General features: G+C 41.0%; 1 protein-coding gene across 6 annotated transcripts in view; it reads right to left on the reverse strand.

Moving 5' to 3' along the window:
* The window catches only part of SPECC1 (sperm antigen with calponin homology and coiled-coil domains 1), a 268,607-nt gene that overhangs the window by 128,893 nt on the left and 118,311 nt on the right, over positions 1-21,403 (reverse strand). The window contains exon 1 of one of the 6 annotated variants that reach the window (XM_087440381.1): positions 14,923-15,082. The exons of the other annotated variants lie outside the window; for them this stretch is intronic. Within the exon in view, the coding sequence (XP_087296507.1) occupies positions 14,923-14,962 (40 nt within the window). The 5' untranslated portion in view covers positions 14,963-15,082. Of the gene's footprint in view, positions 1-14,922; positions 15,083-21,403 lie in introns of those variants that run through there. 6 annotated transcript variants of the gene reach the window in all.

Raw genomic sequence — 21,403 nt, forward strand, 5'->3', positions numbered from 1 at the left:
AAAATAATCTTTATTTTAATTTAGTCTTATTTTTAAATTAGTCTTATCATTATTATTTTTTCATCAGAGGTCAAAGATTCAACTGCCTATGGAGCCAGACAGGTAAATAAATGTCTGAGAAAGCCAAATAAAGAACCAAAGGGAGTGGCAGGAGATCCGACAGGTGGAGAGCTCAGGCCTGACAAAGTATTCTTACTCAAAAAACTTCAAGACGCTCCGTAAGACAAATGAGGCTGGCCAATCTGTGTCCTCTGGAACACACTTTTACAAAGATATAATCTGTATACACGGAATTTTGTACTCAGCTTTGTTCACCCACCTCCCCATCAAACATTTCTCATCCTTGGGAATAATCTTGACAAGTACAGTTTGAATGGCAGTCTGCATACTATCCGATGAATCAAATCACCAAATTACGGAACCACTCCACCATGTTCAGATGGCTAAACTGAGGGGAGGTGACCCAGCAACGTGTGTGCTGGCATTAGATAGGAGTCTTTACTGAACGTCTACCATAATCATTTGTGAGCCTAGATTAACTTTTCTAAATTTAGTTTTCAAGCACTGTTCCTGGGACATATACAATTAAGCATGGCAGTTTTATAGATAAAAGTGACCACAGTGCTCTCAAGGATAATATAATCATCTCAATATTAACGCAAATATCTTAAAAGTCTGAAGAGAAATTTCTTTTGGGCATAATGGTGAAAGCTGACCATTTCACCTAAATATGAAGTAAAACAGAAACCTTTAGGTCAGCTAACGGTCTGCATTCTTTTCATGCCGGGGCAAAGGCTAGATTTGTGTTTTAGTTATTGTTTCCCTTTGTTTCCCAGAGTAGCTCGTGCATCCTTATTTGGAAGTTTCCCTTTCTGGCCTGCAATTGGAAAAAAAAATAGTACTCTGTAGAAATTCAAAATGTTTTCTAGTGTGGCCTCTCCAAAGCACATGAAGGAATCCTGTACTTCTAAAAGATGGAAGGGACGTCACAGATGTAGCTCAAACCCTCCTTTCACCAACATAAAACCCATCAAGGTCAAAAAAGAAGAAATGAACCTCAAACGTCTGTCTCTGAATCCAAGGTTTTGTCTAATATTACAACCTATTACCTAGAGAAAATGGAGTTTGTTTATTTAATGTAATCCTTTTACAACCAAGCCTCACCAGAAGTCTCTCCCTCTATCCGTCCCCTTCAAGGCTAATGGCACACCCTGCCTCATTTCTAATGCACTCCAATCTGATTCTGACAGCCTTGAGGGGCAGAGTAGATTAAAATTTCTCCTGAGGGCTGATGTACACAATCACATTAGTACGCCTTCCTGTAAATCCAAGTCCACAGCACTCTCCCACATTTCATCCTCCCTTTCTCCTCCTCGCTTCATCTCACCTCCCCTCGCACGTCCCTCCTCTACACATCCCTGCCGACCATCCCAGCAGCTAGTGCGTCTCCTCCCTCACTTCTGCCAGCCTGGCCCTTCACAGGTCCTCTTGAGGAAAGAAGCCTAAATTTCTCTCCTTCTCACAAACCCTGGCTCAGCCCAACCAAGCTCTGGGGGCTATTCAGCAACCACAACAAACAAAGGCTCTTCCACCCTGGAGGAGAAGGAGAAGTCTACCTGGGCTGGTGGGGTAAGGTCTACCTGGAGAGGTGACATATGAGCTGAGGAGGCCTGAAAGGATGAGGAGTAGGATGAAGGTATAATTTATCTTCCACCTTTGAGAGTAAAAACAAAAGGTATAAACTGACCCGCAATGGGTGTTAACTGGGACTATCCTGGACAAAATGGGACTTATGGCCAACCTACAGAGAAGTCAGCTGTAAAGTTCTGAGAAGGGAGCATCCTGGCAAAGGCAAGGAGAGGGAGTGTGGTGTGGTTCACGGGAAGGAGGAGGCCTGTGCATATGAGGGGAGGCTAAGGCAGGAGGATGGCGTGTGTCCGCACAAGTGTGCAGTAATAGTCTATCTAACCAAGACTCAAGTGCACAGCCACTCAGCTACTTGAGATATTGTCATTAACCGGGAACAGGAAGAGGTCTCCAGAGAAGCTAAAAATGTCTGTGCCCTAAACTTCACACCGTTTTATTATTAGAAGCATCTCTGCTTTAGACACAGTTCTGGCAGCTTTAGTTACTGGTTTCTAGGCAGGCGGGAACAGATTAGAGACAGCAGATGACAAGCGAGGGAAGTCCAGAATGCTGACAAGCATATGACCCCAGCGTGGACTGGCCACAGCTATCAAGAAGCCCCTAGGGCACCCCCAGAGTCAAGGCTGGTAACAGAACTGACATTGATACTGGTGACCTGTGCGACAGGAACACACGGAATGAAAAGCAGACGTTTGTAATACTTTAAGGACTATTTTGTATCTGAAATGGTTAGCATAAGGCTCTGGATACCAGAGTTTATTATAAAGAAGAGGTCATTTTAATGCACAGTTTACACTGAAGTGAATCATGTCTGTTACCTCTTGATTTTTATTTTTTCTTCTTTCTTAATCACTTACAATTACTGATTGAAAACCCCTACCAAGCATAAAGCACAAAGCAGAAGGACAGAGAAGGTTAGGATGTCAAGGAAGTTGTGAGGGACACACATACACACACGGAAACACAAACACACACATGTAAACAAAACACACATACACACAGACACATGCCTCTGCCCCCTCACACACCACACACACACTTTGTTAACCTGCAAAAGGAGACTGTTCAGTTTGCAAGCATATAATTCCATGTAACTCTGGCACACTATAATGTATGCAGGTTGAAGGGAGAGCAGAAGAGACCAAAATATAACTATAAACAGATAATTTTCATAATGGTTCTATGACCACTATGAATAGGCTCTTTGTTCATCTGTTTATAAATCAGAAAGTTAGACTGCTGATAATTTAACCTTCCAAGATTTTTTTTTTTAATTTGGCTGCTGGTGCTACAGAAAAAAGCAGGACCAATTAGAGGAAGGAGATGAATTCTTTGGCAGATAAAACAAAGGGGATTTTCAAGAGCTTTGGAGGTTGTTGGTACTAGTTCTTTATTAGATATAGTTTCAGGTCAAAATTTATGACTTTATTTTTCCAGGCTTATCATAACCCCCAATCTTAACACTTACCCATAATTAGCTTCAATTTGGAACAAGTAGCTAATGAGAAGAAGATAAAGAGTGAAGGATAAAAGACTCATTTTTCTGAAGTAAAAGAGCAAGGTTAAAAAAAATGAGCAGAGGCAGAGGATATTGGAAAGAGAATATTTACAAATAGATATGAGCTGTGAAAGACCAGAGGGAAATGGGGACGGTGGCCTGTGTTCAGTCTCTCTGACAAGGATGAAAGGAGACAGCGGGTGGGCAAGTTCCGTGTGCCAGCCCCCCAGGGATCCCCTGGCCCAGGATATCTGGGTTATCTTTGTAGTGGTGGAATGTAGAAAAACTTTCTGTGAAACAAGCTTTTCTGAACATCATAACATTAAATGATTTTTTTTAAATCTCAATTTTAAATATTTGGCCAACCACATTAATTTTGAAATAGCAAACCTATTTTTTTCCTGGGAATTCAAAAATTTCCTGGAAATACAAGGGACAGCTGCCACCAAATCATTAAAACCCTCCTTTTTGCTAAGGCCCACTGTGGACTGTCGGGGGCCACAGAGATGAGTAGGACAAGTAAGTGTCTCAAGTGGTTCTCAGCTGGAGAAGAACCAACTATCATACAACGTCCACGCGAAGGGGCACGCCAGAGGGCCTTGAAGGTTGAGTGGGAAGGTGGTGGACAATAATATACATATTAGGAGATGGTGGGCCGGCCCCGTGGCTTAGCGGTTAAGTACACACGCTCCGCTGCTGGCGGCCCGGGTTCGGATCCCAGGCGCGCACTGACACACCGCTTCTCCGGCCATGCTGAGGCCGCGTCCCACATACAGCAACTGGAAGGATGTGCAGCTATGACATACAACTATCTGCTGGGGCTTTGGGGAAAAAAAATAAATAAATAAATAACATTATATATTAGGAGACGGTGTCTCATAAGGCAGAGCAGCAAGAGTGAAGCCCCACCAATATGCTGGGTCTGGTTGGTGGATGGTCCCGGGGAGAAGTGCTCTCTAATGGGATGGCAAAGTCTTCATAAGCATACACTGAAAGCTTCAAAATGCTCAACGTTTTCATGCTGCTTCTACGATACTACTACAGAGGCTGGTCTGATCTGATTGGAGGCACATAAAAATTTTAAGTAAAACAGAATTCAACAGACTAGAAACCTCATACCTAAAGTACATTTGAACAACACACTCAACAGGTGAAATCCCGGTCTCCTCCATGCCCAAAACACTTCTCTGGGTTAAAAAGTTTAAAAGTCATGGGGGTGGCCCCATGGCGTTGCAGTTAAGTTTGCGTGCTCAGCTTTGGCAGCCCAGGGTTCCCCAGTTCAGATCCTGGCCACGGACCTACTCACCGCTCATCAAGCCATGCTGGGGTGGCACCCCACATAGAAGAACTAGAGGGACCTACAACTAGGATATACGGCTACGTGCTGGGGCTTTGGGGAGAAAAAGGAAAAAGAGAAAGACTGGCAACAGATGATAGCTCAGGGTCAATCTTCCTCGAAAAAAGCAAAAGAAAGAAAAAGTATACAGAAAAATTTTTTTAAAAAAGTTTAAAAGTCAAAAGACAAAATTATAGAATGTTAAAGTTAGCAGAAATGGTAGAGCTAACCTTGTACACACACCCTTTTTTACATATAAGGCAACAAGGAGTCAATAAAAACTTATGCTGCTAAGTTAAAAAAAAAAAATCCATGTTAAAAAAAAAAATTCCACAAGGGAGATTTAGAAGAACCTGACTTAAAATTTCACTATAAGGTGAAAATTTTCAAATCCATCAAATCATTATGTCTAAAAAGAAAAAACAGGTATTTGACAAAATTCAGCAACTATTTCTGATTTGAAAACCTATAATATATGAAGGATAATTCCTCCATAGAACAGAGGACATCTATTTCATCATCACTAAGTCTCCTCTCCGAGTAGAGAGTATAGTTTACCAGAGGCCTCCCATTCCTTATTTTTCCCCCAGGTTTTAGACACTTTGCCCATACTGTGAATGTGACCTTTTAATAAACCAGTGTTTCTGATTATTACTAACATAAAGAAAGCTACATACACATACATGCATACATATGCATATTCATACATATATGAATATATACATACTTGCATTTCCAAACTCATTCCCCTCCTGACTTCTGGTTAGTTCTAATAGCTTTTCAGTTGACCTTCTTGGCTCTTCTAACAAGAGAATTCCAGTACCTACAAATAATGCTAATTTTGTCTTTTTTAAGAAACATTTTTTTTACTCTTACTGCTTCAGTTAGTCTATCTGAAAACAATGTCCTCTATGGGCACCACTGTTTTTTTCCTGACCTTTATAGGAATGTTTTTAATTTCCTGTTAAGCACGGTGTGTGTAGCTTTCAGACCACTTTATTTATTATCTTAAGAAAGGATCCATTCATTCCTATTAAATGTTTATGAGGTAGATGTTAAACTTTATCAAATGCATTATTGACATATATGCAGTAAGATGAAAATTTTTTTCTCTTTAAATTTACTGATGTCTTAACACACCTTAAATTAATTATATAATAATATTATTGCATTCTTGGAATGAACCTGTTTTTCACCAGTAGTGCAGTATTTTAAAAATACATGGTTGGATTAAATTTGGCTTACATGTCAGGACACGTGCATCTACATTAGGAAGAATGAACTCTGGCTTCCTTTGTTAGCTCTGTCTCTGAAAGGCTTTGGTATTGGGAGTAGCCTTAATAGTATTAGTAGTACTTCTGGTAAAATAAATTGGAATGCTTCCCATCTTTTCTGTACTTTGGAATATTTTTCAAGTTCCTATTATCTGAGCATCACCTTCACAATTTTGGTTATATTTGCATTTACCTGTTCTATTATATATTTAATATTTTTCTACATAAACTTAATATTGATTGACTTTCTCTTTTTTTAACCTAACCTCATCCTAAGCAACAGACACAGATTCGATGTACTAGTTAAAATTTTTCTAACACATTTTAAATTAACTATTAAAATAAGAAATTGTCATCTGTATGTTTATACTTTCAGTCATGACCTGTATCCTCTGTAATATAGCAATCTTTGGGAAACAATGCACTAGATGACTTTAAATAGCATAGAAATGATATTTTTCTTATATCTGAAAGATTTCACTTACAAAACCATCTGGGCTCAGGATTATTTTTGGAGCTATTTTCTTAGTCACTTTGTGATGTCTTCCAAGATTACTCTTCTGTCCAAGTGTTTCATTTCTTCATGAATTGATTTTAGTAGTTTCATTTTCCTAGAAAATTTCAATTTCATCAAAATTTTCTATTTTTTTTAATCTCCACATCTGATTATATACATTCTTACATTGCTAATTTGGGGTATTTTTGTTATTTTTTTTCCCTTAATTAGTCTGACTACAGCTTTATCTACTTGTTTGGTTTTTTTTGTTTTTTTTGTGTGTGTATGAGGAAGATCAGCCCTGAGCTAACATCCGATGCCAATCCTCCTCTTTTTTGCTGAGGAAGACTGGCCCTGGACTAACATCCATGCCCATCTTACTCTACTTTATATCGGACGCCGCCATAGCATGGCTTAACAAGTGGTGCATTGGTGTGCACCCGGGATCCAAACCGGCGAACCCCGGGCCGCGGCAACAGAGCATGCGCACTTAACGGCTACGCCACCGGGCTGGCCCCAACTACTTCATTGTTTTAACAAAGAACCTACTCTTAGATTTTTCAGTTCTAGTGTTTTTTTCTTTTTTGTTTATTCATATATTCATTCACTCAACAAATATTTGCTAACTGCCAACCATGTGTTGGGCAATGTGCTAGGTGCTGAGGGTAAAACAAGAGAGACACAGATACAGTCGTAACCTACTTCATTAATCTGCCCTTTTAGAACACTTCCTCCTGTTTTCCCAAGTTTCTTTTGTTGTTTATTTTCTAATTCTCTGTATATAGTAATTACATCATATATTTTCATTCTTTCTTTTTTGATAACAAAAGCTTTCAGAGGAATGAACTTGCTTATTATTTGCAACTTTATGAAGTACTTCATAATTATTTTTGTATAATTGTAGTTTTCAGTTCCTACATGGGTCAAAATTTCCAAAAGGATTAAGTTTTTTAAATTTCAAATTTTATTATCTACAGTTTTATTGCACTATGATCGCAGAGTCACCAGTAAAATTTCCCTTGAAATTATAATGAAGTTTTCTTTCTGATCTAGAATAGATTAACGTTTTAACCATTCCACGAACAATCTAGAAAAACTGTTTGTGTAAGAGACACTGTTGAATTCTCTCATTTTACTTGCGAGTTTTTCCATGCATTTCTAACAGGTTTTGCTTTAGTCACTTCCAATGTTTTGCTAGTAGTGTACTGGATTTTGTAATTGCTACTTTTTCTTCTTGAATTGTACTTTTGTCACTATAGAAGGCCCTGTCTGATTTAAGAGACTTTGTGGTGGGTGTGTGTGTGTCTTTAACTGATAATACTGTTTCAGTATAAAAACCCTGCAAGTCGGACAAAGCCATGAGAGATATCCACAATTAAATCACATTTTGTTTTACTATCAAAGAAGATACCACCTCAAGAGACAGATAATATAAGAAAAGCAGGTAGCGTTCTATCAAGTCAAAGGTCTTTGGAGTTAGATGGGAAAATATTTATATACTTTAAGTGCCAAGGAAGTGCAAACTCTAAGCAAGTGACAGGTCTTAATGAAAAGGTCTCAGGCTCCCATTAGGAACTGTAAGTAAGAATTAAGAAAAATATAATTTGAATCTAAGGTCCATGGGCATTATGACCACCTCCTTCTTCAAGTTTTGAAGTCAGTGGTATAGAGAGATTACAAAGATTTTGAACCCAGAATTCTATACCCAGGCAAACTATCAATAAGGATGAGGGCAAAATATAGATATCCTCAGATAAAGGCTGAGAAAATTTATCACGCATAGATAATCTTTGCATATGCTCCAATCACAGCAAATGGGGCTCAAGCAGATATTTGGCATCTGGGGTAAGAATCCTGTCCTTGTTCCTGCCAGAGATCTCTGTTGGTTAAAAAACCTCAGCAAACTGAGAAGGCAACCCCCAAAATTATATGGGACAGAATCCCAATATTATTTATTATTTGGAATAAAACACTCATGTAAACATCTTCTAATCCTAGAAACATTTAGAATCAAGTAGAGTAATATTTGAAAGAACTAAATAAGTATTAATAGTATTACACACTAAGAAATACCTGCATTTGGAATTATATGTACTATGTTTAAGAGAACTAGACCTATTAAGAGTTACAGATCAGCCTTGTAATTTAAATTTAAAATACGTACTTGAGTAATTTGTGATTTTAATTTGAAAGTATGCATCTATATACACACACGCATACCATAAAGAGAGAATGTATGAGTGTTTTAGAATACATAAGAGAATCACTATGTTTATAAGAATAATTATTAAATTTATAAGACTTAAAAAACCTGGACTGTTTGTCAGTCAGACTTTAACAGGAATCTAAATATTTTAAATTAATAAACACAATTTAAAATATTTAAAGCTTATTAAACAAGTTTGTAAGTGGGAGTGAATATTAATCAAAGATCCCCTTAATTAGTGATAATTAAATTTTACCGAACTTAGAATAACAAGATGCTGAAGTTGAAAGCTTAAAGAACTAGTTTTTTATTATTCACAACTTCAAATGACTTAATTTTTAAAATCAAAGTATCACCTGACTATGCTTTTCTGCAGCATATATATTTTGTTTTCTGTCTTAATCTAGAGGAGGGGCCTCTTCTTTTAATGGAGAGTTTAACTCATTCACATTTATTACAGTGACAGATATATTTGATATTACTTATCTTTTTTTACAATGTGTTATCACTGATTTTTTTTTTTTTTTTTTTGTGAGGAGGACCAGCCCGGAGCTAACACCCAATGCCAATCCTCCTCTTTTTTGCTGAGGAAGACTGGCCCTGGGCTAACATCTGTGCCCATCTTCCTCTACTTTATATGGGACGCTGCCACAGCATGGCTTAACAAGCGGTGTGTCAGTGCGCGCCTGGGATCTGAACCAGCGAACCCCGGGCTGTGTCACAGTGGAGCGCGTGCACTTAACCACTTGCGCCCCCGGGCCAGCCCCTGTTATCACTGATTTTTGATCAAAGATCGATGATCTTTTTATATATATATATACACACACACATATATATCATATACACATATATACACACACATATATGAGATATATATATATGATATATACATACACACACACATATATACACACACATCTTTTTTAATACTAAAAGGGTGCATTTTCTGAAATATGTCTCTCAGAACACTAGTTCCACTCTGAAACTCTTCTATGAAACAAAATACATCTGAGAAAAATGCATACTACATTCTCCTCTTAGTGAATATTGCAAAAATTGTGTTGAATACTTGAAGTCTAAAACCAATAATAACAGAAGCAACATTAACTCATCTGCTCCAGCCCTCCAACCAACTCTACTCCCCTCCCCCTAAACTTAACCCCAAACCCCAAACAGAAACACAGAGGACAAAAAATATTTTGGAAATAGAAAATACAGTCGATGAAATTTAAAACGTCAATAGGAAAACCAGAAGAAGAAGGTGAATATAGAGATGACAGAATATATAAAAGTTTGGTGACATAGATAATCACAGGAAATAGTCTAGCAAAGCAAAGGGAATGCAGAAAAGGGGAAACGGACCCAAGAAGTAGCCGGCTAACCTGAGAGCGAGACCAGACCCAAAGCCAACCACGTCAAAACTGGGCAGGAGTCAGAAGGCTGGCAACAGGGACAACCACAGCTCATCGGCACTTTCTAGTGCGAGCCTGTTCTCACCCTTCACCTGTTCTCACCTACTGATCACCACAACAACCCTATGAGGTAGGCTATATTACCACCCCCTTTTCTAGTTGAAGAAAGTAGGCTCAAAGCACTTACATCACTTGCCCAAAGTCTCAGATCTACGAAGAGACAAACCTGGGATTTGAACAGGCAGTGTGGCTCTTCACCACCGTGCTTTCTGTCTTTAAGAAGAAAATGAATTCCCTACAACAATCTGTACAATCTGTAAAATTGAGCAGCTGGATAATAGGACAAAGTTAAGATAATTTTAAAAGTCAACAACTATAATACTTGTACCAACTCCTTTCCAACCTCCTTACTCCTCCCATTTTTCTTTTAAAGTAACATGGTCTGTCACGGATCACAAATTAAGCATTGTTAAGATTACATTTCCTTCTCTCTAAACCTAAACGCACTGCCTGGTTCTCCAGTAAATACTTCATATGAGATCCCAATATTTTAAATGCTGATTTGTTTTCAATTTTTAGAATCAACATATAAACACTGCACAGAAGATTTAATAATGCTAATTACAGAACAGAATGCTCTAGCCATGTAAAAGGCTGAGAGGCAGACTGGGAAAATAGGGTACAGAGGATGTTGGGGAAAAGGCAGAAGACAGTTAGGGATATTACATCCTCATTTACCTAGCCAAGGACACTGTTTAAAGTTGGTTAGTCAAGAAATACAGGTGATGAACAACAGAAGATTTCCTTAGAATTTTTAAATTTTTCAAATGAAAATTTCATATACCAAAGTTGAAAGAATTGTACAGTGAAAACCGTATACCCACCACCTGTATTCCACCATTAGCATTTCACTATACTAACAAGAGATTTAGAAAATTTAAGTATGACTTGCAGGAATGGAGGAGGAGAGGAATGTAGCAGTAAAAACGCACTTAATTCCTCAACTTGCACACTGAGGGTTAACAGATAGCTCTGAGAGCTAATAAATCAAGAAAGATTATAGGTATAGCATATTATGTAGAATTATAGAGATAACCACCATTTCTCTGAAAGGCACAAAAAAAATAAGATGGATAGAGGGATGAACAGATGGAGAGATACATAAATAAAGCAAATGTAGCAAAATGTTGATTGTAGAATCTAGGTGGTGGATATATGAGTGTTTACTATATATGTCTTTCAATTTTTCTGATTAAAATTTTCTTAATAAAATATTGACACAAATGTGGTTGAGAGTGGACATCATGTCTGGAAAGAGACTGCAGTATTCACCAACATCTGTGCTGTCTTCTGCTTGGCACTCCGCAGGGACCTTTCCCAGTCCCTCAGCACCCAGGTGGGGCTACGTGAGTCTGGCCAGTGGAACGCGGGTGGAAATGACGGGCACTACCACATCTCCTGCAGGATCCTCAAGGCGCTCTCTTCTCCTGACTGCTGGGAGATCCAGCGCAACGTGGGAGCCAGACCCTGATGATGAACGTTCACCAGCCGGAGTCTCTAACAACTACCTAACTCCCTAGGCGGCCCCCAACTCACACTAGACGGTGACGTGAGGGAGAAATCAGCTTTTACTGTCTTAAGTGGCTGTTCTGGGATTCATCTTTAACCGGTCAGCATTAACTTACATAACTAATATAGAGTGGGACCTGACGGGGTATGGGTAGAAGCTTTTACTTTTGTTTCATAACATTTGTATCCATGATTTAAACACATACATGCAAATCTAAAGTAAATAGTAAGCAAATATCAGCTAGTAGTGAGACTGAGGAAAGCCTTCTAAGCTCACCTTCTACTAAGGCCTCATTTAGCATATGGGGCACCTTTGTGTGATTATAAAAAAGGAAAACTGCAAAATGGCACCCCTTCCTCTGGACTGATACAACCCCACCTGGGCCGACTCATTTCCTTATACCCAGATGCCTTTGAACAGTGCCCAACCTGCACAACTATACCCAGCAGCCCTCTCCGACAATGCAGGCACTAATAACCTGGTTGGAAATTGAAGCACTATTAACTGGGACCTGCTAGGAGGTAAGAGACGTGATCATCAACATGTTTTGATTCTAGGTGCCCTCATTCATGCAAACTTTCATGTCTTTTACTTGGTCTATTTCTCTTGTCCAATCTGCAATACCACAATAAGTCACAATGACCCAACTCAGAGGATCACAGATACCACAAAAGAGGAATCTTGCTGCCACCACAGCCAATTCCAGGGCTAGAAAAGAAGCAGCAGTTGAGGACCTGCCTTCTGCCTCACGTGTGCCCCAGAGAGGACGAGGCATTTCCAGTGAAAGAGATGGGGGTAATTCCAGCCCCTTTAAGGTGGGCCGGACGGGGGGGGATCTGAGATGGGGATTTTACCTCATTTACCCTTTCAACAGACCCTCCCTGTTGAAGCAATTGAGGTCCTGAGGAAGCCAGCCACGAGGTGTGCCACTTGGATCTCTATTCGAGAAAGAACTTGGCATTCAGCTGCAAGGACTGCAGTTAACTGACACCTCCAGCTGTTAGTGCCACCAGGATCCCAGGACTCAATTTGGCTTTTGAGCTGAAGGCACATTCTTCCCAGGCAGCCTCCAGCAGTGACCGACCACAGCAAGAAGACTAGGGACTAGCCATTTCTGCCCACTTGGGGCTCCTCTACTGGGTAGTTTGCTCTGGAGCTCCCTGACTGGCTGGCCAAGAAGTCGCCAGATCTGCATGGCTGTCTGAGGCTCTCTCTGCCCAAACCTGCTGCCGCCCCCTTTTCCTCTCCTCAGTGTTGGATCTGCACCATGGTTTAAAGCATTCCTGGCCCACTTCTGCTTCCCATCCCTTCTGTCTTTCTCAGGTGTTACTCTCTAATAAACCTCTTTCATTCCCAATTCTGTTTAAGGGTCTGTCTCTCAAAGGACAAAACCGACACAATGCAAGAACCATGTAAAAATGAGACTTGAGTGTTGCTCTCGCCTTGTCCAGCCTCCCTCTGTTTCCCCTTACCTCTACCACTCCTCTTTGCGCCCCTTGCTCTGAGGACCCACTGAAGCACTTACTGTTCCGATTCTAGTCCAATGCACCACGACTGCCAGTGGGAGGCCCCCACCTCATCCTAGCCCTCGTGGTAAAGCAGACTGAAGATATACTAATCTGAAGATACACTAATCTTTAACAAAACTCTAACTTCCAGGATCTCACTGATGCATTCTATAGCATTTCATCACAGCATTAAGAGACCAGTTAAAATTACACTCACATTTTCAGGAACAATAGGCCAGCATTTAAAGTCTTTCCTAAGATTTTCTAATTAGGTATCTTTACTTGCAGCAAATCAGACTAAGTTCCCATTCTGAAATTATGTGCACTCTTTGAAAGACGCAACAAAATAAATCACTGGCATAAAAGTGTCCTCCTCATCTGCTCTCCATTAGAATGCTTTAAAAAGCAAGGTCACTTGGAAATTGGAGAGCAAGCACCCAAATAACTCTTCATGGCTCTAACAAGGGGGACAGTCTCTCCACAATTTTGACATGAAGGGAATAATACAGAGGAGTTTTCACAATACCTGGGCAGTCGTGTACTAATGAGAGGCGTTTTTAAAATGTTACATATCCTTTACCTGATAGTTTATCACAGGGCTATTTATGATAAAGGCATTATTTTGCAAATATTAGTTATTCTGCCCGAAGAAATCTGGGTAAGTGCTGCGTAATTCAGGGAGTTACCCCTATGTAATCGATGCAGTAACGCCATATCTAAAATTCTTTCTCACAGCGTTCTCGTGTGGCAGTCAAAGTTTTCTACCCTGGTTCTTAGACCAGGTCAACGTACCACAATTGCCAGGGAGGCACCCACTTTGGCCCAGCCCCAAGGATATGGCCTAAGTGGGCTTGGCCTCCCTGCCAAGACAGGCAGCTGAGGCACTGGGAGGTCAGTGAAGAGCAATGGACTGAGGCTAACAGCAAAGTTTTAATTACAGCATTCAAGGGATAAGTCACTTACACAGGTCACTCCACCTCTCAAAGCCTCAATTTCCTCATTCAAATTCAAATTAAAAAATTACTCCCTGGAAAAATTCTTTAGAGTTCTGACTGTCACAGAAACACATACTTGTCACCTGCCACTCCAGGATGCCAGCACTAGGCCGACCCTCTCTCCCCAGTCGGCCGAGATGCAAGTTTTGAGGCTAAATTAAATTCCATTTGCTTCATGTGACAGTATAGAAATGTTCTGTTTTGCTTTTAAATGCAACCCCGTGGTTTTCAGCATCTAAATCTCTGCTGGAGGCCAGGATGATCAACCAGAAGACAAAAACTAGAGCCCAGCTGACTCTCCACCAAGCTCGCTTAAATTCTGAGGAAATAAAAATTTGATAAGCCGGAGAAGTTTCTGGTATCCCCAAATAAGCACAGACTATTTTGGGTAAGCAGCAGTCACAAGCAAGCCTTTGGTCTGAGTATGAGTAACAGATCTGCTGACGGGTTGCCACCTTCCATGGGACTCCAGAAAGTGTGTGATATGCAAATGATGCACTGCAAAATGGACAATGAACCAGAAAACGACTGCCAAGTCACACTTTTTGTCGCAAATCCCTAGAAACTCTGCAAGAACTGCCTACACACGGCGGCAGACATGAGGGGAAGCCAGATTCCACCATGAAATCTGTACAGAAGACCCCCCGCCCACAGGACCCCTCCCCAGCGGCCGGGCTTGCGTGCTCCGGGCCACGGAGCCAGGCTCCTTCCCGCCCCACTCGCCGCGTCCGGGCGGACCCAGGGCTTCCAGGTACGTGTGTACCGTGAGTGGCATTTCCTTGTCGCGGAGCAGGCACAGGTAATTTCACAACCCCATTGGCGCATTCCAAAGGCAAGAATCACATCCCGGGAACTTCACCTTTCCACTCGCCCCCTCGGCGCCCGCGGGCAGCGCGGCGGCCGCCGGCCCGGGCGGCGGGTGGGGGAAGGGCGCCCGGCCGGGGAGGGGGCGCGGCGCGACCCCCGCCAACCGCACAGACCTGGTTCGGGATCCTCGGGCCGCCCCGAGTGGTTGCCCATGCTCGGCCGGCTCGGGCAGCGGCCAGCTGGCCGGCCTCGGACACGGTGTCCGCCGTGCTGCAGCTCGCGCCGGCTCCGGCTGGCGAGGCAGCTGCGTCCAGCGGGTCCGCTCCAGTCAAAGAAAGGGCCGGGCGCCTTCCAGTTCCCGGCGGCCGCCGGCGGAGCCGCTCCTCTCCCGCGGGGGCGGGCCCCGCCCCCTCATCTGCATACCGCCCGCCCGTCTCGGTCCGCCCCCGGCCCCTCATCTGCATACCGCCCGCCCACCTCGGTCCACCCCGCCCGCTTGCAGGCCCGCCCACCTCAACTCCAGGCTGCCCACCCGGCGAGGCCCACCCACATCATGTGCATACTGCCCGCCCAACTCATCTGCATATCGCTCTTGAGCGTCCAGAGGGTCCCTCCCAGGCGTGAGAGGGCCGCATCGTCTGACCGACTTAAGTCCTCTAAGGGCAGACGCTGAGAACTGCTGCTGGACACGGTTGGCTGAAGCCAAGTGCCACCCTGAAGGCGAAATCCTGCACGTGAGAAATTAGATCTAGCAGGACAAAAAAACCCTAGGGTTGGCATAGGACAGGAGCTTAATAAGTTTTTTTGGGGTGAGTGAATTGAATGGACGAACAAACAACTCTTGAGACGGAGATGGTGAAGAAAAATAATGCATTAACAAAGATTTGCCCGTTACCCAAGATGAATACTACCGCTAATAATAAAAATGCATACCAAACCCAAGTGGAGACTGTTTTGCTGAAATGACTAACTTAGGGAAGTTACCCTGAACGACTTTCATAGTTAATCTTACAGTGAAAACACTTGGAACTAACTAAACCTTGCAGTGAAAATATTTAGGACTCATAAAATCATGAGTGGAATGACAGATTCTATTTCCTGCATCCTGCATGGACTATGGTCCATTCTCAGTTCTCATCATACCTATCAACATCTTAGGATACCACTGATCACGCTCAGGTCCTCAAAACAGTTTATTCACTTGGCTTCCAAGACACCACACTCTCCTAGTCTTCTGCCCACCTTCCTGGTGGCCTCTTCTCAGGCCCCTTTGTTGGTTTCCTTCATCTCCTCGACCTTGAGACCCTGCAGTGCCCTAAAGCTCAGCCATCTCTATCCAATTTGGTCATCTCTTCTCTATCTGACTTGACCATCACAACCAACTTGTGGCTTTTAAATATCTTCTATATCTCTTCAGCCCGTTCCTCTCTACTAAACTCCAGACTCACTTATCCAACTACCTTCTTGACACCTCCACTTAGACATCTTAATAGGGCTCTCCAATTTAACTGGAACAAACCCGAATTCTTGATTTTCTTCCATAGATGCCTCATATAGTCTTCTCCATCTCTGTAAGTGGACTATGTCAGTATATACATCATAAATGCCACCACATCTTAGCACTTCTCACCACTTCCACTGCTACCACCTGGTCCGAGACAGTCATCTCCTACCAGGACTATTGCACCTGCCTCCTAACCAGTCTCCCTTCTTCTGCCCCTGCCTCTTTATAATCTAATCTTCACTTAACAGTCAGAATGATGCTTCTAAAACCTAGGTCAAATCATGTCATGTCTCCACTTACAATGCTCCAACGGCTTTCTGTCTCACTCAGAGGAAGAGCCAAAGCCCTTACAATAGCCTCCAAGACCCTGCAAGATCTTTTTCTCCCTCCATCAGTGGACTCACCTTCCCCTCTCATATTGCTCTTGCTACAGTTGCCTCCTCACTGTTCCTCAAACAAGCCAAGCATGCTCCCACCCAAGGGCCTACGAGTTGCTGTTCTCTCTACCTGGAACGATCTTCCCCCACATTCTGACATTACATAGACCATATGGTTCACTGTCTCCCACTTCCTAGGTCTCTCGTCTAATGTCATTCTGTTAAGAGGGGCTTCTCTCATCACGCCACATTAAATAGTAAACCAGACTCTCAACACACATACTTGCCTGTTTTGTTGACCTCCATGACACTTATCACCATTTAGTAGACGATATACTTATTTGTTTAATGGTTGATTGTCTCTCCACTAGAGTGCAAGCTGTATGAGAGTAGAGAATGAATGAATGAATGCACGAATGAACAAAAGAATGAATTTACAGGCTGTACCATAAACAAATCAGCTCTTATACATTACTTCCTTTCAGTAGTAGTGCCACCAGTTGGTTTCTCCAACAAAACTAGTTTGTCAAAGGCAGGAGTCATAAGTCTATTTGTGTAACCTACAAAACCTAGCACAACACTGAGCACATAGAAGCAAATGTACCAAGGAAAATAAATCGCATAGGATGATTTTAGAGCAGAAATTCACCTGAGATCAAGTTCACCCCTTTGTTTAAAAAGGTGAAGAGCAAGCCCAGGAGAGATGGTTGACTTCCCAAAATATTTATGGAATGATAGAAAAAGGCTGAATTTGTGAACACTGTAACGGTGACATAACCTCAATTTACAGAACAGTTGCAGACTTATCCAGAGAGTTTGGGAAACTGATGAGTCATCTTATTAACCCCATAAAATGCTGACCAATTAATGTGTGTCTCTTTATGAAAACTGGACCAACCCAAGATACATCCTGGACTCCTACGGCTCTCTTTTATAGTCTAAAATATCTAGTCAAGTCCTGTGTGTATCTTATCTCCTTAATATTTTTCAAATCTTGCCTTTCTCTTGTCTCTGCTGGCACTTGTTTAATTCAGGCCTTTAATTCATACAAGGATGAATTAGCATTAGCTTCCAACTCACTTAATGCTTCAAGTTTTGCTCCTGCTCAAATCACTCCTCCACTCAACTTATCAAAAATGCAAATCCAACCATATGAAATCTCTGCTTAAAAGCTCCCCGTAGCTCCCCTCTACCTTTAAGACACAGTCCCCAGTTCTTCCATATGGTATACAAAGACCCTTCCGCACCCCCACCCCTATTACTCTAGCCTTGTCTTTCAAAAGTACACCCTTTCACTTTATATTCCAGCAACATGAAGCCAGTTGTGGTGCCCTGAACACACCTTGTTGTTTCAGGGCTCCATGCTTCTATAGCTGCTCTATTCCCTCTGACTTGATACTCTTCTATAACCCAGCCGCCTGGAAAATGCTTATTCATCTTTTAAATTCTTGGGTGGGCATCACTTCCTCTGGTGAGCCTGCCCATCCCAGCCAAAAATACTCTCTCCCTCATGGTACTTCTGTACCTTGTAAATACTTGTATTTTCCCAAAGAACCACATTGTTTTAACCATTATTCCTTAGAAGATTGTGAACTTTTGAGTGGCAGTCATGCTATCTTAATCATTTTTGGACCCTAATATCTAATATATAGTAAGTGAAGTAAATAACATATTTATTTACTCTGTAATACAATTAAAACGCTAACTTCTCAGACAAAATATCTCTGTGATGGTTGCTTGAACTTCTGAAAGATTCTTTGCTATCCAGAGAAATCCTCTGTTACTGAATAAAAATATTATAAAACGTCAAGTCTGCCCAAATTAATCTATAATTTTAACAAAATTCAAATTAATCATGAACTTGATGTGTTTATTCCAAAATTCACCTGGAAGAATAAAGGCATTGGAAAATCTAAGAAAATTTGGAAGAGGAAGAATAAAGAGGAGAGATTTGCCTTATTAGAATTAAAAACATGCCATAAAATTACATAAGAAAAACAGCATGGTTACAACAGAATGGAAATTTCCAAAACAACAGATTTAAAAGAATTTAATATCAAGTATTACTTCAAATTAAGTGAGATCCATATCTCACTCTTTATGCCAAAATTAAATTCCAATTCAAAATAAATTAATTGTAAAAAATGAAAATATGAAAGTCCTAGACATAAACATGGATGAATATTTTTATAATATTGAAGGAGAGAAAAGCCTTTCTTTATTGTCTGACTTTTCATTTTGAACATTTTCAAATTCATAGGAAAGTGGGGAGAGAACACTGCAATGAACACCTTATCTATCCATCACCTGCATTTACCAATGGTAAACATGTCACCACCTTTGCTTTTTATCTCTGCCCCTCTCCATTTTTCTTTCTGTTGAATCATTTCAAAGTATGTTGCAGACATCATGAGATCATGACACTTCACCCCAGATACTTCCAGCATGATCTCCTAAGGCCCTCTCTGACAATACCCTTACCACACCTAAGAAAAATAATATTTTCAAAATATCTTATAAGATAGTCCACGTTAAAATTTCCCCAATTGTCTCCAAAATATTTTTTTTAAAAACACCAGGATCCAATCAATGTTAAATACTGTTTAAGGAAGACACAACCTGAAACAACCTCGATCAATGATAGTTTTAGATGCTGACAGAGGTTACCTGATAAAACCATTTTAAAAGGAGGTAGAGAAATTTAACACACTCATAGTAGTTATTCCTGAGGGCAAGACCTCACAATTTTAAGTATTAGACATCGCTGTACGGAAATCTTTTTTTTTTTTTTGTGAGGAAGATCAGCCCTGAGCTAACATCCATGCTAATCCTCCTCTTTTTGCTGAGGAAGACTGGCTCTGAGCTAACACCTATTGCCAATCCTCCTCCTTTTTTCCCCAAAGCCCCAGTAGATAGTTGTATGTCATAGTTGCACATCCTTCTAGTTGCTCTATGTGGGATGCGGCATTAGCATGTCTGGACAAGTGGTGCGACGGTGCGCGCCCAGGATCTGATCCTGGGCCACCTGTAGCGGAGTGCGCACACTTAACCCCTAAGCCACGGGCCGGACCCCGGAAATCTTTTAAAGATAACTTTAAAAGCAGTATAGTGAGAAGTCAGGCTGTGGCAATCACACATACAGGGCAAATGAAAACCAACCACCTGAATGTTATGTGAATAGGATAAAACTTCCAGTGGAATCAAAGAGTGCTTATCTTGAGCAACCGGTGAAGTAGAGCTGACGTGCTCCAGAACCAGGGTTAACTAACCTCAAAATGGCTCTAGTGATGATGGGTGATGCTGATGTCAAAGATGCCTGTGGCGCTTGTTTAAAAAAAAGCAACAATGTAATTCTAAATTACTATATTTTATATAATGAGTGATTTCAAATGTAAAGGTGTATCTAAGTTGATAAATTAGACGTTAAAATTATACATTTTCTATTTCATCAATATTTGAAGTGTTTATTTAAAGAAGACAAAAAAAGGTTTTTAGGAATCTTCATTGAATATAAGGACCCCTTATATTCAGGCATATACAATAAAATAATATGTACATCGTCCCATTTTTATTAAAAATACTATATTATATTGTCCATATTAGTATATGTAGAAATAAATTTGATCATGTATACAGCAAATTACTACAAATACCTATATCTGAAAAATAGAGTTAGAGAAGACTTTCTTTTTCTATAGCAAGTATCTATAATGCCTTAACAATAAACATGTTTTACTTTTATGATCAGAACACACAAAAAGAAAAAAAAATGTGCATATCCATAATTCTTTTTCTAGGAATTTATTCAAAAGAAATAATTACAAATATACATAAACATCTAGTTTCCAAGATAATAATTCTTAACATTTATTAATAAATAATTACATGCCAGGGACTATTCTAAGTATTTTATATATTTTTACATATTTAATTCCTGATAAAAATCCAACGAGATAAAACTATTTTTTAACCCAAATTAAAGATTAGGAAATGACCGAGAAGGTAAGTAACTTGCCCAAGGTTACCCAGCTGTACAGTGGCAGAGCCAGGATTTGAACCTGTGTCAGGGGTCCCCCAGACCACCCCCAGGCTTGGAGAGTCACTAGGAGGACTCACAGGGCTCAGCAGGTAGTTGTGCTCAGGGCTATGATTTACTACAGTGAAGGGATTCAAGAAAGGGGAAAGGCCCATGGGGCCAAGGCCAAAGGAGACCAGATGCAAGCTTCCAAGAATTCCCTCCCAGTGGAGTCACATAGAGTGTCCTTAATTCCTCCAGCAACAAGTTGTGACAACACAAGTAAAGTGTTGTATATGAAGGAAGCTCACTAGAGATTCAGTGCCCGGGTGTTTACTGGGGGCTGGTCACAAAGGCACCCTCTGCCCAGCACCTAACAAAATTCCAGACTTCCAGAAGGAAAGCAAGTGTTCAGCATAAACCACACTGCACAATGAGCCTCTCTTATCAGTTGGGCTGGTGGAAACCACCCCGAAATCCAAGTTCTCAGACACCAGCCAAGTGCCAACCTTGTAAGCAGCCCTTCTAAGGACAGCATCCCAGCCCTGCTACATTCACTTTTTTCTGCACAGCACCCATGCCATTTAACTCCAGAGTCGGTGCTCTTAATAGCTCGCCATTGCTTCCCTTCTGTCTGTAATAGCAAAAAGCTGGGAAAAAACCTTCAATGTTTAACACAAGAGGCCTAGTTAAATAAATTATGATACAGCCATACAATGGCATCCTATGCAGTCTCTAAAACAGTGTGTCAGACATAC

This window comes from Ceratotherium simum, chromosome 16, assembly GCF_057802395.1.
Source record: "Ceratotherium simum simum isolate JZ-2026a chromosome 16, ASM5780239v1, whole genome shotgun sequence".
Classification (NCBI taxonomy): Eukaryota; Metazoa; Chordata; class Mammalia; order Perissodactyla; family Rhinocerotidae; genus Ceratotherium; species Ceratotherium simum.